At 47.2% G+C, this 17,422-nt stretch overlaps 1 protein-coding gene across 3 annotated transcripts in view; it reads right to left on the reverse strand.

Moving 5' to 3' along the window:
* TRPC1 (transient receptor potential cation channel subfamily C member 1) overlaps positions 1–17,422 on the reverse strand; it is a 394,953-nt gene that overhangs the window by 125,323 nt on the left and 252,208 nt on the right. For all 3 annotated transcript variants that reach the window (XM_063915992.1, XM_063915990.1, XM_063915991.1), the window contains one exon: positions 5,011–5,150. In XM_063915992.1, the coding sequence (XP_063772062.1) occupies positions 5,011–5,150 (140 nt within the window). The remainder of the gene's footprint in view (positions 1–5,010; positions 5,151–17,422) is intronic.

Consider the following 17,422-nt stretch of genomic DNA (forward strand, 5'->3'; position numbering starts at 1 on the left):
GGAATCTGAAACTTCCCGCCAGGATTTTCACAAACCTTTTCACAAAGCGCGTTCAGTTCATGAGAGGGAGGAAATGTTACCTCAGGTTTCTTCCCTTTATACATACAGACCCTAGTATCAGGAACAGTAGTGTCCTCCATGATATGTAATACATCTTTTATAGCCACAATCATGTACTGAATGCTCTTTGCCAGTTTTGGATCTAATCTGGCATCACTATAGTCGACACTTGAGTCAGTGTCCGTGTCGGTATCTGTGTCTGCCAGCTGGGCAAATGAACGTTTTTGTGACCCGAGGGGGTCTGGACTTGAAACAACACATCCTCTATGGATTTCTTCCAAGCCTGGTTCTGAGACTCAATTTATCCAATCTCCTATTTATCAGAGCCACATTTGCATTCAAAGCACTCAAAACATTCACCCAATCCGGTGTCGGCGGTGCGACAGGGTCACTCCCACAGCGTTTTGTGTCCCTAACATAGTCTCCTCCTGGAAAGAGCACTCCGCCTCAGACATGCCGACACACGTGCACCCACCACACGCTGATACACTGGGCCTATAGGGGACAGACCTACAGTAAAGCCTGTCAGAGAGACACAGCGGGAGATATTGCCAGCTCACACCCCAGCGCCTAATCCCGGTCTGAAAACACTACAGACAATGTCCCAGACCTGCAGCGCTTTTATAATTTAATATAATGCACCAAAATCACTGTGCCCCCGCCCCCCCGTTTTTCACCCGGTTACTTGTACAGCAGTGTTGAGGAAGGACCAGCGTCTCTGCAGCCTTGTGTAGAGAAAATGGCGCTGGGCAGTGTGCTGTGAGGGCTAAGCCCCGCCCCCGTACTGGCGCGCTTCAGACCCGCTCTTTTTTAAACTTTTTTACACTGGCGGGGGTCCGGACAGTGCCCTGGCACTTAGTCCGCTCTTGCCAGTCAGATATTTGAGGTTTATATGCTGCCCAGGGCACCACCCCCCCGCGTCCTCTGTAGTGCCCCTGAATGTGGGAGCATGGCGCGCAGCACGGCTGCTGTGCGGTACCTCAAAGCCATCACTGAAGTCTTCTGATCTTCTTTTACTCACCTGTCTTCTGACTTCTGGCTCTGCAAGGGGGGTGACGGCGGGCTCTGGGAACGAGCATCTAGGCGTACCTAGCAATCAGACCCTCAGGAGCTAATGGTGTCTTGTAGCCAAAGAAGCAGAGCCTTTGAACTCACTGGAAGTAGGTCATACTTCTCTCCCCTAAGTCCCATGAAGCAGGGAGACTGCTGCCAGCAGCCTCCCTGAAAATAAAAAACCTAACATAAAGTATTTTCAGAGAAACTCAGTAGAGCTCCTCAGTGTGCATCCAGTCTGCCTGGGCACAGATTCTAAACTGGAGTCTGGAGGAGGGGCATAGAGGGAGGAGCCAGTTCACACCCCTTTGAAAGTCTTAAAGTGCCCATGTCTCCTGTGGATCTCGTCTATACCCCATGGTTCTTGAAGTGTCCCCAGCATCCTCTAGGACGTATGAGAAAGAGGCTGTCGTGCGTTAATATATTGCACAATGTCAGAGAGGTTAAGTACGAAATCCCGGCAGCCCCTATAGTGCCAGTCAGGATGCCGACAGATCCCGATAACTATTTTAACAATACCCCTACTCGGAATTCTGACCATATGGGGTAGTGAGCGAGATACCGATGCCGTAAGGTGCGGCGGGTGTCGTACAAATTTGGCTGGGTGAGATCATCGTCGGCAATTGAAGTGCCCCCTGTATGTTCAGTTATATGATATTCGGATTTTCTCTCATAAAATATTTGTAGGTAGACTGAGTGAGACTGGGCTCTGCCAGCATAATTCAAGAAACGTGTATGGATGCTTAAAAGGGGTCTACCATCTTTAAACAAGAAGTGCAGGGCTGTCATGGTCTTGCTTAGCTCTAAGGAAGGGTACTATCTGGACATCATGTGACTTTAAATGACTGGCTCCTTATGACAGGAGTTTTTGACATAGTTGAAAAGTAAAAAATATCCCCAGCCTGCTGACCACACATGACTCTCACGCTGATGTTTATAGATGTACATAGGCAATGAGATCTAATGCCCTTAGCGATACCAGGGCTATAACTATTTCCCCTTAAGGTACACACATAACACTCTGTATCATAATCACCTTAAGTCTCCTGTTCTCTCTCTCTCTCATGCCCTGAACAAGCCACATCCCTATACAATGCATCTATTACTTCTGCTCTTGACTCTGTCGCTCCACCAACCACTATTTACCCTCACAGATCAACACCTCAACCCTGGCACACCAAATGCACCAGATATCTTCAAAAATGCTCACGCACTGCCGAGCGACAGTGGAGGAAATCACGCTCTAAGGCAGACTTCCTCCATTTTAAATTTATGCTCTCATCCATTTATGCTCTCATCCAGTGCTGCCCTTTCCCTCGCTAAACAATCATACTTCAAAATTCTCATCTCCACCCAGTCTTCCAACCCACAGCGTCTCTTTGCCACTGTCAACTCCCTTCTCTGCCCACCACCACCTCCTCTCCCATCCTCATTGTCTGCTCTTGACTTTGCCACTTATTTTACATCCAAGATTGACTCCATACGTCAGGAATCACATCCCACCAGAGCAGCAACCAGCCACCACCCATCCCTTGCCTCCACTCCCCTTCCCTCTCACCAACTGTGACATTTTTCTCCCATGTATCTGGTGAGGAAGTCATGGTTTTCATCCGTTCCTCCCCTCCCTCCCACCTTCTCCGCTACCTCTCTCCTTCTGCCTGTTCCCATTTTGCCCACCTTCTCAATCTCTCCCTCTCATCAGGCACTGTCCCCTCTGCCTTCAAGCATGCTCTTGTCTCCCCTATTCTTAAAAAAACTACCCTTGATCAAAACACCCTCTCCAACTATCGACCCATCTCTCTCCTTCCTTTTGCCTCCAAACTCCTTGAGCGTATTGTCTATAACTGCCTCACTGCCTTTCTTTCCTCCCACTTACTGCTTGACCCATTCCAGTATGGTTTCCGCTCTCTGCACTCCACTACACTGAAACTGCCCTCACAAAAGTCTGTAATGACCTTCATGCAGCCAAATCTAAGGGCCACTACTCTCTGCTTATTCTTCTTGACCTCTCTGCTGCTTTTGACATTGTGGACCACCCTCTCCTTCTGCAAATCCTTCACTCTCTTGGATTGCGTGATACTGCCCTCTCCTGGCTGTCCCTCTACTTCTCTGATCGTTCCTTCTCTGTCTCCTCTCATGATGCTACCTCCCCTCCACTTCCACTAACTGTTGGTGTCCCCCAAAGTTCTGTTCTTGGTCCTCTCCTTTTCTCTCAATATTCGTCCTCTTTAGGTGAGCTCATTAGTTCTTTTAACTTCCAATATCACCTCTATGCTAATGACACTCAAATCTACCTTTCCTCCCCTGATCTCTCCCCGACTCTCCTCACTCATACCTCCAACTGTCTCTCTGCTATCTCTTCCTGGATGTCCGAACGCTTTCTTAAACTCAACATGTCCAAGACTGAGCTGATCATCTTCCCATCCTCCCACACAACCTCACCTCCCACAATCTCATTATCCATTGATGGGACGACTATCTCCTGTAGCACCCAAGTACTCTGTCTTGGCGTAATCCCTTGGCGTAATCCTTGACTCCTTCCTCACCTTCAAACCACACATTCAGCACCTCTCACAAACCTGTCATATTCATCTCAAAAACATTTCCAGGATCAGACCCTTTCTCACCCAGGATGCCACCAAGATCATTATCCACTCACTGATTATTTCCAGACTGGATTACTGTAATCTCCTCCTAACTGGCCTTCCTGACAATTACCTCTCTCTACTTCAATCTATCCTCAATGCTACAGCCCGGCTCATTTTCCTCACCAAACGCACTAGTACATCCACCTCCCCTATCCTACAAGCTCTTCACTGGCTTCCCTTCCCTTTCAGACTCCAATTCAAACTTCTCACACTCACTTACAAAGCACTCACCCACTCCTCTCCCACGTAAATCTCTGACCTCATCTCCCTTTACTCTTCCACCCGTCCTCTTCGCTCTACTAATGCACGCCGACTCTCCTGTGTTCTGATTACTTCCTCCCACTCCTATCTCCAAGATTTTTCACGTGCTGCTCCCTTAATCTGGAATTCTCTACCTCTCCCCCTCAGACTCTCCATCTCTCTACAGAACTTCAAATGGGCTCTTAAGACCCACTTTATCAAACCCAGCCAAATCTCATCCTAACCCTCTGTCCCACGCTGTGTCACCCCTGTCTGTCTGCCCCTCCCCTTTAGAATATAAGCTCTCACGAGTAGGGCCCTCTTCCCTCATGTGCTTATCCTTTTCTTACTTTATTAATCCTCGACTGCCCCAAATCCTGCAGTTTTCGGCCACCTTGAAACTTATCTCAGTGTCGTCTACTGATGTAGTTATGCTTAGTCACCCTGTACTTGTCCTTTATTGTCTTCAACTGTAAGTCACTGTTTTCCTGTTTTGATTATGTGCATATATACTCTGTAATTGGGGGCTGCGGAACTCTTGTGGCACCATATAAATAGGATATTAATAATAATAATAAGTGACTGTCCTTAGCAATAGCAGGGCTATGAGGGGTATGCAATTTGCTGTTGATTTCGCCCCCCTGCCTATTCAATTATGGCCCGTTTTCACCTGTTTTTAATGCATTTTCGCCAATGCCTTTTCACCTTTTTTTTTAGTGAAAAGACATTGGTGAAAAATGCCTCAAAATCTGCAAAAACAGCCCGCGTTTTCACCGGTTCAGGTGAGAAAACATATAAATTAGCTGATTCACATGTTTTTCACTCCTGCTGAATTTTTCGCCTAGTTGAAAAAACAGCCCTGCTATTGAATAGAGCGAATCCCTATTCGCCCCAAAAATAGCGAAAAGTCCTTCTTTTTCGCCTAGGCGAAAATAACAAACATAATTGCATACCCCCCTATAACTGTTTCCCCTTAAGGTATACACATAACATTATGTCTAATAATCACCTTGCTATGAGCCACTATTTTAAGAGTGAAAGTTGCCAGATACAAGGAATTCATCACAAAGCTGAGCTGATTTCGAGATTCCTCCAGAAAATCTTCCAGGCCGTCATACCAGAGACGCTTCACGTCTGACCAAACCATCCCTGGAAAAAGAAATATGAGGTTTCAGATGGGGAGTACAAGCAGCATTCTTTCTCTGATCGCAAACAGCAGCAAATTATTGTCCAGGGTCACAGTATGTTCTTCACAACCCAGGGAACTCAGTGATTGAGATACTTTGAAGATCATGCCTAGTCATTTTTGTGCAACTACTGTAACACAATACATTAATATCAAAAGCTACACATCAATATCAATTTAAAAGCATGAGTATCTGGCTTAATTTATAATAATTACAGTTAGATTCTGCATTTGCGTGCATGATTGCTGACATACTGTAATTATAATGGATTTTAGAAGACATTACAGTGTTGGATGGGGAAAAATAGGACCTACATAGAACAGGGATGTACTGTACAAGGTAGACAATATAGATGCGTACATTAAAATAAAGCATAGGGTGAGTACTGCTTATGAGATCTTATAATATGATTGGAAGAGGCACAGCTGACACAAGAGGAGGAAGAGTGGAGATTGGTGGTCAATGGGCCTAATTCAGACCCGATCACTGCAGCGGCAGCAATCGTAGCCTGATGCCATTTCTGGAGTGCGCACGCGCAGTGACCGCACTGCGCGTGCACACCCAGTAAGACCCAGTGAGATGCTTTCGCATCTCACTGGTATGATCACTGCTGCCTGATTGACAGGCAGAGGTGGTCATGTGGTGGGAGGGGGCGTGGCAATGGCGATAGAAAACCATTGGTGGGACGTGGACCGGACAACGCAGACGTTGTGACCCAGAACATGGTGGGTAGCCGCCTGGCAGCGCAGATAGGCTGTACAGGTGGGGAGCTACTTGGCGGGTGCAAAAGCATCGCCGCTGTGCAATGCTTGTGCAACTCGTGCGGTGGGGGGGGGGTGGAGTAGGGCCTGACATGCGGGGCGGACTAGCCCTGTGCTGGGCAAGTCAGAGAAACTGATCGTAGATGTGCTAAATTTAGCACATCTACGATCAAGTCTTAATCACCCCCATGTGCATTAGTGTGGGTAGTAAGGGTAGGTATGAGCTGTAATAAGAGAGGAGTTTTCTTAGATTTTTTTCAAAATTTGAAGGCTGTGATAGAGTAATACAAGTGATTGGGCACCCCGGGGGCCCAGTGAGATGCTAATAGCATCTCTGGGCTGCGATCGCCTCTGCCTGATTGACAGGCAGAGGCGGTCGCAGGGCGGGAGGGGTCATGCCAACGTCATTAGAACACCGTTGGCGGGGCGCAGTCCGGACAACAGAGGCATGTCTGGACCATTGGAGGGGGGGGGGGGGGGGCGCGGTGGCTGTGTGATGCCACACGACACCGCTGCGACCCGGGACGCGACTAGTAGCGGTCTGTCAGCGCACAGGAGCTGCGCTGGCTGGCAGCTACTCAGCGGGTGCAAATGCATCGCCGCTGTGTGATCCTTTTGCACTTTTGCGGGGGAGCAGAGCCAGACATGCGGGGTGGACTAGCCCTGTGCTGGGCGTCCCCCCCCGCATGTCTGAAAAATTGATCGTAGATGTGCTAAAGTTAACACTAGAGATGAGCGCCTGAAATTTTTCGGGTTTTGTGTTTTGGTTTTGGGTTCGGTTCCGCGGCCGTGTTTTGGGTTCGAACGCGTTTTGGCAAAACCTCACCGAATTTTTTTTGTCGGATTCGGGTGTGTTTTGGATTCGGGTGTTTTTTTTCAAAAAACACTAAAAAACAGCTTAAATCATAGAATTTGGGGGTCATTTTGATCCCAAAGTATTATTAACCTCAAAAACCATAATTTACACTCATTTTCAGTCTATTCTGAATACCTCACACCTCACAATATTATTTTTAGTCCTAAAATTTGCACCGAGGTCGCTGTGTGAGTAAGATAAGCGACCCTAGTGGCCGACACAAACACCGGGCCCATCTAGGAGTGGCACTGCAGTGTCACGCAGGATGTCCCTTCCAAAAAACCCTCCCCAAACAGCACATGACGCAAAGAAAAAAAGAGGCGCAATGAGGTAGCTGTGTGAGTAAGATTAGCGACCCTAGTGGCCGACACAAACACCGGGCCCATCTAGGAGTGGCACTGCAGTGTCACGCAGGATGTCCCTTCCAAAAAACCCTCCCCAAACAGCACATGACGCAAAGAAAAAAAGAGGCGCAATGAGGTAGCTGTGTGAGTAAGATTAGCGACCCTAGTGGCCGACACAAACACCGGGCCCATCTAGGAGTGGCACTGCAGTGTCACGCAGGATGTCCCTTCCAAAAAAACCTCCCCAAACAGCACATGACGCAAAGAAAAAAAGAGGCGCAATGAGGTAGCTGTGTGAGTAAGATTAGCGACCCTAGTGGCCGACACAAACACCGGGCCCATCTAGGAGTGGCACTGCAGTGTCACGCAGGATGTCCCTTCCAAAAAACCCTCCCCAAACAGCACATGACGCAAAGAAAAAAAGAGGCGCAATGAGGTAGCTGACTGTGTGAGTAAGATTAGCGACCCTAGTGGCCGACACAAACACCGGGCCCATCTAGGAGTGGCACTGCAGTGTCACGCAGGATGTCCCTTCCAAAAAACCCTCCCCAATCAGCACATGATGCAAAGAAAAAGAAAAGAAAAAAGAGGTGCAAGATGGAATTGTCCTTGGGCCCTCCCACCCACCCTTATGTTGTATAAACAAAACAGGACATGCACACTTTAACCAACCCATCATTTCAGTGACAGGGTCTGCCACACGACTGTGACTGATATGACGGGTTGGTTTGGACCCCCCCCAAAAAAGAAGCAATTAATCTCTCCTTGCACAAACTGGCTCTACAGAGGCAAGATGTCCACCTCATCTTCACCCTCCGATATATCACCGTGTACATCCCCCTCCTCACAGATTATCAATTCGTCCCCACTGGAATCCACCATCTCAGCTCCCTGTGTACTTTGTGGAGGCAATTGCTGCTGGTCAATGTCTCCGCGGAGGAATTGATTATAATTCATTTTAATGAACATCATCTTCTCCACATTTTCTGGATGTAACCTCGTACGCCGATTGCTGACAAGGTGAGCGGCGGCACTAAACACTCTTTCGGAGTACACACTTGTGGGAGGGCAACTTAGGTAGAATAAAGCCAGTTTGTGCAAGGGCCTCCAAATTGCCTCTTTTTCCTGCCAGTATAAGTACGGACTGTGTGACGTGCCTACTTGGATGCGGTCACTCATATAATCCTCCACCATTCTATCAATGTTGAGAGAATCATATGCAGTGACAGTAGACGACATGTCCGTAATCGTTGTCAGGTCCTTCAGTCCGGACCAGATGTCAGCATCAGCAGTCGCTCCAGACTGCCCTGCATCACCGCCAGCGGGTGGGCTCGGAATTCTGAGCCTTTTCCTCGCACCCCCAGTTGCGGGAGAATGTGAAGGAGGAGATGTTGACAGGTCGCGTTCCGCTTGACTTGACAATTTTGTCACCAGCAGGTCTTTCAACCCCAGCAGACCTGTGTCTGCCGGAAAGAGAGATCCAAGGTAGGCTTTAAATCTAGGATCGAGCACGGTGGCCAAAATGTAGTGCTCTGATTTCAACAGATTGACCACCCGTGAATCCTTGTTAAGCGAATTAAGGGCTGCATCCACAAGTCCCACATGCCTAGCGGAATCGCTCCCTTTTAGCTCCTTCTTCAATGCCTCCAGCTTCTTCTGCAAAAGCCTGATGAGGGGAATGACCTGACTCAGGCTGGCAGTGTCTGAACTGACTTCACGTGTGGCAAGTTCAAAGGGCATCAGAACCTTGCACAACGTTGAAATCATTCTCCACTGCACTTGAGACAGGTGCATTCCACCTACTATATCGTGCTCAATTGTATAGGCTTGAATGGCCTTTTGCTGCTCCTCCAACCTCTGAAGCATATAGAGGGTTGAATTCCACCTCGTTACCACTTCTTGCTTCAGATGATGGCAGGGCAGGTTCAGTAGTTTTTGGTGGTGCTCCAGTCTTCTGTACGTGGTGCCTGTACGCCGAAAGTGTCCCGCAATTTTTCTGGCCACCGACAGCATCTCTTGCACGCCCCTGTCGTTTTTTAAAAAATTCTGCACCACCAAATTCAAGGTATGTGCAAAACATGGGACGTGCTGGAATTTGCCCATATTTAATGCACACACAATATTGCTGGCGTTGTCCGATGCCACAAATCTACAGGAGAGTCCAATTGGGGTAAGCCATTCCGCGATGATCTTCCTCAGTTGCCGTAAGAGGTTTTCAGCTGTGTGCGTATTCTGGAAAGCGGTGATACAAAGCGTAGCCTGCCTAGGAAAGAGTTGGCGTTTGCGAGATGCTGCTACTGGTGCCGCCGCTGCTGTTCTTGCGGCGGGAGTCCATACATCTACCCAGTGGGCTGTCACAGTCATATAGTCCTGACCCTGCCCTGCTCCACTTGTCCACATGTCCGTGGTTAAGTGGACATTGGGTACAACTGCATTTTTTAGGACACTGGTGAGTCTTTTTCTGACGTCCGTGTACATTCTCGGTATCGCCTGCCTACAGAAGTGGAACCTAGATGGTATTTGGTAACGGGGGCACACTGCCTCAATAAATTGTCTAGTTCCCTGTGAACTAACGGCGGATACCGGACGCACGTCTAACACCAACATAGTTGTCAAGGACTCAGTTATCCGCTTTGCAGTAGGATGACTGCTGTGATATTTCATCTTCCTCGCAAAGGACTGTTGAACAGTCAATTGCTTACTGGAAGTAGTACAAGTGGGCTTACGACTTCCCCTCTGGGATGACCATCGACTCCCAGCGGCAACAACAGCAGCGCCAGCAGCAGTAGGCGTTACACGCAAGGATGCATCGGAGGAATCCCAGGCAGGAGAGGACTCGTCAGAATTGCCAGTGACATGGCCTGCAGGACTATTGGCATTCCTGGGGAAGGAGGAAATTGACACTGAGGGAGTTGGTGGGATGGTTTGCGTGAGCTTGGTTACAAGAGGAAGGGATTTACTGGTCAGTGGACTGCTTCCGCTGTCACCCAAAGTTTTTGAACTTGTCACTGACTTATTATGAATGCGCTGCAGGTGACGTATAAGGGAGGATGTTCCGAGGTGGTTAACGTCCTTACCCCTACTTATTACAGCTTGACAAAGGGAACACACGGCTTGACACCTGTTGTCCGCATTTCTGGTGAAATACCTCCACACCGAAGAGCTGATTTTTTTGGTATTTTCACCTGGCATGTCAACGGCCATATTCCTCCCACGGACAACAGGTGTCTCCCCGGGTGCCTGACTTAAACAAACCACCTCACCATCAGAATCCTCCTGGTCAATTTCCTCCCCAGCGCCAGCAACACCCATATCCTCCTCATCCTGGTGTACTTCAACACTGACATCTTCAATCTGACTATCAGGAACTGGACTGCGGGTGCTCCTTCCAGCACTTGCAGGGGGCGTGCAAATGGTGGAAGGCGCATGCTCTTCACGTCCAGTGTTGGGAAGGTCAGGCATCGCAACCGACACAATTGGACTCTCCTTGTGGATTTGGGATTTCAAAGAACGCACAGTTCTTTGCGGTGCTTTTGCCAGCTTGAGTCTTTTCAGTTTTCTAGCGAGAGGCTGAGTGCTTCCATCCTCATGTGAAGCTGAACCACTAGCCATGAACATAGGCCAGGGCCTCAGCCGTTCCTTGCCACTCCGTGTGGTAAATGGCATATTGGCAAGTTTACGCTTCTCCTCCGACAATTTTATTTTAGGTTTTGGAGTCCTTTTTTTACTGATATTTGGTGTTTTGGTTTTGACATGCTCTGTACTATGCCATTGGGCATCGGCCTTGGCAGACGACGTTGCTGGCATTTCATCGTCTCGGCCATGACTAGTGGCAGCAGCTTCAGCACGAGGTGGAAGTGGATCTTGATCTTTCCCTAATTTTGGAACCTCAACATTTTTGTTCTCCATATTTTAATAGGCACAACTAAAAGGCACCTCAGGTAAACAATGGATATGGATGGATTGGATACTAGTATACAATTATGGACGGGCTGCCGAGTGCCGACACAGAGGTAGCCACAGCCGTGAACTACCGCACTGTACTGTGTCTGCTGCTAATATATAGACTGGTTGATAAAGAGATAGTATACTCGTAACTAGTATGTATGTATAAAGAAAGAAAAAAAAACCACGGTTAGGTGGTATATACAATTATGGACGGGCTGCCGAGTGCCGACACAGAGGTAGCCACAGCCGTGAACTACCGCACTGTACTGTGTCTGCTGCTAATATATAGACTGGTTGATAAAGAGATAGTATACTCGTAACTAGTATGTATGTATAAAGAAAGAAAAAAAAACCACGGTTAGGTGGTATATACAATTATGGACGGGCTGCCGAGTGCCGACACAGAGGTAGCCACAGCCGTGAACTACCGCACTGTACTGTGTCTGCTGCTAATATATAGACTGGTTGATAAAGAGATAGTATACTCGTAACTAGTATGTATGTATAAAGAAAGAAAAAAAAACCACGGTTAGGTGGTATATACAATTATGGACGGGCTGCCGAGTGCCGACACAGAGGTAGCCACAGCCGTGAACTACCGCACTGTACTGTGTCTGCTGCTAATATATAGACTGGTTGATAAAGAGATAGTATACTCGTAACTAGTATGTATGTATAAAGAAAGAAAAAAAAACCACGGTTAGGTGGTATATACAATTATGGACGGGCTGCCGAGTGCCGACACAGAGGTAGCCACAGCCGTGAACTACCGCACTGTACTGTGTCTGCTGCTAATATATAGACTGGTTGATAAAGAGATAGTATACTCGTAACTAGTATGTATGTATAAAGAAAGAAAAAAAAACCACGGTTAGGTGGTATATACAATTATGGACGGGCTGCCGAGTGCCGACACAGAGGTAGCCACAGCCGTGAACTACCGCACTGTACTGTGTCTGCTGCTAATATATAGACTGGTTGATAAAGAGATAGTATACTCGTAACTAGTATGTATGTATAAAGAAAGAAAAAAAAACCACGGTTAGGTGGTATATACAATTATGGACGGGCTGCCGAGTGCCGACACAGAGGTAGCCACAGCCGTGAACTACCGCACTGTACTGTGTCTGCTGCTAATATATAGACTGGTTGATAAAGAGATAGTATACTCGTAACTAGTATGTATGTATAAAGAAAGAAAAAAAAACCACGGTTAGGTGGTATATACAATTATGGACGGGCTGCCGAGTGCCGACACAGAGGTAGCCACAGCCGTGAACTACCGCACTGTACTGTGTCTGCTGCTAATATATAGACTGGTTGATAAAGAGATAGTATACTCGTAACTAGTATGTATGTATAAAGAAAGAAAAAAAAAACCACGGTTAGGTGGTATATACAATTATGGACGGGCTGCCGAGTGCCGACACAGAGGTAGCCACAGCCGTGAACTACCGCACTGTACTGTGTCTGCTGCTAATATATAGACTGGTTGATAAAGAGATAGTATACTCGTAACTAGTATGTATGTATAAAGAAAGAAAAAAAAACCACGGTTAGGTGGTATATACAATTATGGACGGGCTGCCGAGTGCCGACACAGAGGTAGCCACAGCCGTGAACTACCGCACTGTACTGTGTCTGCTGCTAATATATAGACTGGTTGATAAAGAGATAGTATACTCGTAACTAGTATGTATGTATAAAGAAAGAAAAAAAAACCACGGTTAGGTGGTATATACAATTATGGACGGGCTGCCGAGTGCCGACACAGAGGTAGCCACAGCCGTGAACTACCGCACTGTACTGTGTCTGCTGCTAATATATAGACTGGTTGATAAAGAGATAGTATACTCGTAACTAGTATGTATGTATAAAGAAAGAAAAAAAAACCACGGTTAGGTGGTATATACAATTATGGACGGGCTGCCGAGTGCCGACACAGAGGTAGCCACAGCCGTGAACTACCGCACTGTACTGTGTCTGCTGCTAATATATAGACTGGTTGATAAAGAGATAGTATACTCGTAACTAGTATGTATGTATAAAGAAAGAAAAAAAAACCACGGTTAGGTGGTATATACAATTATGGACGGGCTGCCGAGTGCCGACACAGAGGTAGCCACAGCCGTGAACTACCGCACTGTACTGTGTCTGCTGCTAATATATAGACTGGTTGATAAAGAGATAGTATACTCGTAACTAGTATGTATGTATAAAGAAAGAAAAAAAAACCACGGTTAGGTGGTATATACAATTATGGACGGGCTGCCGAGTGCCGACACAGAGGTAGCCACAGCCGTGAACTACCGCACTGTACTGTGTCTGCTGCTAATATATAGACTGGTTGATAAAGAGATAGTATACTCGTAACTAGTATGTATGTATAAAGAAAGAAAAAAAAACCACGGTTAGGTGGTATATACAATTATGGACGGGCTGCCGAGTGCCGACACAGAGGTAGCCACAGCCGTGAACTACCGCACTGTACTGTGTCTGCTGCTAATATATAGACTGGTTGATAAAGAGATAGTATACTCGTAACTAGTATGTATGTATAAAGAAAGAAAAAAAAACCACGGTTAGGTGGTATATACAATTATGGACGGGCTGCCGAGTGCCGACACAGAGGTAGCCACAGCCGTGAACTACCGCACTGTACTGTGTCTGCTGCTAATATATAGACTGGTTGATAAAGAGATAGTATACTCGTAACTAGTATGTATGTATAAAGAAAGAAAAAAAAACCACGGTTAGGTGGTATATACAATTATGGACGGGCTGCCGAGTGCCGACACAGAGGTAGCCACAGCCGTGAACTACCGCACTGTACTGTGTCTGCTGCTAATATATAGACTGGTTGATAAAGAGATAGTATACTCGTAACTAGTATGTATGTATAAAGAAAGAAAAAAAAACCACGGTTAGGTGGTATATACAATTATGGACGGGCTGCCGAGTGCCGACACAGAGGTAGCCACAGCCGTGAACTACCGCACTGTACTGTGTCTGCTGCTAATATAGACTGGTTGATAAAGAGATAGTATACTACTAATATTATATATACTGGTGGTCAGGTCACTGGTCACTAGTCACACTGGCAGTGGCACTCCTGCAGCAAAAGTGTGCACTGTTTTAATATAATATTATGTACTCCTGGCTCCTGCTATAACCTATAACTGGCACTGCAGTAGTGCTCCCCAGTCTCCCCCACAATTATAAGCTGTGTGAGCTGAGCAGTCAGACAGATATATAATATAGATGATGCAGCACACTGGCCTGAGCCTGAGCAGTGCACACAGATATGGTATGTGACTGACTGAGTCACTGTGTGTATCGCTTTTTTCAGGCAGAGAACGGATAATAAGAATTTACTTACCGATAATTCTATTTCTCGTAGTCCGTAGTGGATGCTGGGGACTCCGTCAGGACCATGGGGAATAGCGGGCTCCGCAGGAGACAGGGCACATCTAAAAAGCTTTTTAGGTCACATGGTGTGTACTGGCTCCTCCCCCCATGACCCTCCTCCAAGCCTCAGTTAGGTACTGTGCCCGGACGAGCGTACACAATAAGGAAGGATCTTGAATCCCGGGTAAGACTCATACCAGCCACACCAATCACACCGTACAACTTGTGATCTGAACCCAGTTAACAGTATGATAACAAAACGAAGTAGCCTCCGAAAAGATGGCTCACAACAATAGTAATAACCCGATTTTTGTAACAATAACTATGTACAAGCATTGCAGACAATCCGCACTTGGGATGGGCGCCCAGCATCCACTACGGACTACGAGAAATAGAATTATCGGTAAGTAAATTCTTATTTTCTCTAACGTCCTAGTGGATGCTGGGGACTCCGTCAGGACCATGGGGATTATACCAAAGCTCCCAAACGGGCGGGAGAGTGCGGATGACTCTGCAGCACCGAATGAGAGAACTCCAGGTCCTCCTTAGCCAGAGTATCAAAATTTGTAAAATTTTACAAACGTGTTCTCCCCTGACCACGTAGCTGCTCGGCAAAGTTGTAATGCCGAGACTCCTCGGGCAGCCGCCCAGGATGAGCCCACCTTCCTTGTGGAATGGGCATCTACATATTTCGTCTGTGGCAGGCCTGCCACAGAATGTGCAAGCTGAATTGTACTACAAATCCAGCGTGCAATAGACTGCTTAGAAGCATGAGCACCCAGCTTGTTGGGTGTATACAGTATAAACAGCAAGTCAGACTTTCTGACTCCAGCCGTCCTAACTATATATATATATATATATATATTTTTAGGGCCCTGACCACGTCTAGTAACTTGGAGTCCTCCAAGTCCCTAGTAGCCGCAGGCACCACAAGAGGTTGTTTCAGGTGAAAACGCTGACACCCCTTTATGAAGAAACTGGAGACGAGTCCCAGTTCTGTCCTGTTCAAATGGAAAATTTTAATATGGGCTTTTGTAAGACAAAGCCGCCCATTCTGACAATCGCCTGGCCGAGGCCAGGGCTAACAACATGGTCACTTCCCATGTGAGATATTTGTCAACAGCATGGTCACTTTCCATGTGAGATATTTTAAATCCACAGATTTGAGCGGTTCAAACCAATATGATTTTAAGAAATCCCAACACTATGTTGAGATCTCACAGTGCCCCTAGGGGCACAAAAAAGCTGTATATGCAATACATCCTTTACAATCTGGACTTCAGGAACTGAAGTCAATTCTTTCTGGAAGAAAATCTACAGGGCCGAAATTTAAATGTTAATGAACCCCAATTTGAGGTCCAAAACACTCCTGTTTTCAGGAAGTGTAGAAATCGACCTAGTTGAATTTCCGTCGTGGAGCCTTCCTGGCCTCACCCACGCAACATATTTTCACCACATGTGGTGATGACGTTGTGCGGTCACCTCCTTCCTGGCTTTGACCAAGGTAGGTATGACCTCTTATGGAATGCCTTTTCCCCTCAGGATCCGGCATTCAACCGCCATGCCGTCAAACGCAGCCGCGGTAAGTCTTGGAATAGACATGGTACTTGCTGAATCAAGTCCCTTCTTAGCTCCCCAGGCCCTTAGTCCTCTGTGAGCATTTCTTGAAGTTCCGGGTACCAAGTCCCTCTTGGCCAATCCGGAGCCACTAGTATAGTTCATACTCCTCTATGTCTTATAATTCTCAATACCCTGGTTATGAGAAACAGAGGAGGGAACACATACACAGACTGGTACACCCACGGTGTTACCAGAACATCCACAGCTATCGCCTGAAGGTCTCATGACCTGGCGGAATACCTGTCCCGTTTTTTGTTCGGGCGGGACGCCATCATGTCCACCTTTGGTCTTTGCCAACGGTCCACAATCATGTTGAAAAACTTCCCTATGAAGTTTCCACTCTCCCGGGTGGAGGTCATGCCTGCTGAGGAAGTCTGCTTCCCAGTCGTCCACTCCCGGAAAGAACACTGCTGACAGTGCTATCACATGATTTTCCGCCTAGCGAAAAATCCTTGCAGTTTTCACTGCCCTCCTGCTTCTTGTGCCGCCCTTCTGTTTACGTGGGCGACTGCCGTGATGTTATCCCACTGGATCAATACCGGCTGACCTTGAAGCAGAGGTCTAGCTAAGGTTAGAGCATTATAAATTTGCTCTAAGCTTATTTATGCGGAGAGCATTCTCCAGACTTAATCACACTTCCCTGGAAATTTTTTCCCTGTGTGACTGTTCCCCAGCCTCTCAGGCTGGCCTCCGTGGTCACCGGCATCCAATCCTGAATGCCGAATCTGCGGCCCTCTAGAAGATGAGCACTCTGTAATCACCACAGGAGAGACACCCTTTTCCGCTGATGCATCTGAGGATGCGATCCGGACCATTTGTCCAGCAGATCCCACTGAAGAGTTCTTGCGGGAAATCTGCCGAATGGAATTGCTTCGTAATAAGCCACCATTTTTACCAGGACTCTTGTGCAATGATGCACTGACACTTTTCCTGGTTTTAGGAGGATCCCGATTAGCTCGGATAACTCCCTGGTTTTCTCCACTGGGAGAAACACGTTTTTCTGGACTGTGTCCAGAATCTTCCCTAGGAACAGTAGACGTGTCGTCGGAAAAAGCTGCGATTTTGGAATATTTAGAATCCACTCGTGCTGTCGTAGAACTACTTAAGATAGTGCTACTCCGACCTCCAACTGTTCTCTGGACCTTGCCCTTATCAGGAAAGCGTCCATGTTTCTTTTAAGAAAAATCCTCATTCCGGCCATTACCTTGGTAAAGACCCGGGGCGCCGTGGACAATCCAAACGGCAGCGTCTGAACTGATAGTGACAGTTCTGTACCAGGAACCTGAAGTACCCTTGG

Source organism: Pseudophryne corroboree, chromosome 4 (genome assembly GCF_028390025.1).
Source record: "Pseudophryne corroboree isolate aPseCor3 chromosome 4, aPseCor3.hap2, whole genome shotgun sequence".
NCBI classification, from domain to species: Eukaryota; Metazoa; Chordata; class Amphibia; order Anura; family Myobatrachidae; genus Pseudophryne; species Pseudophryne corroboree.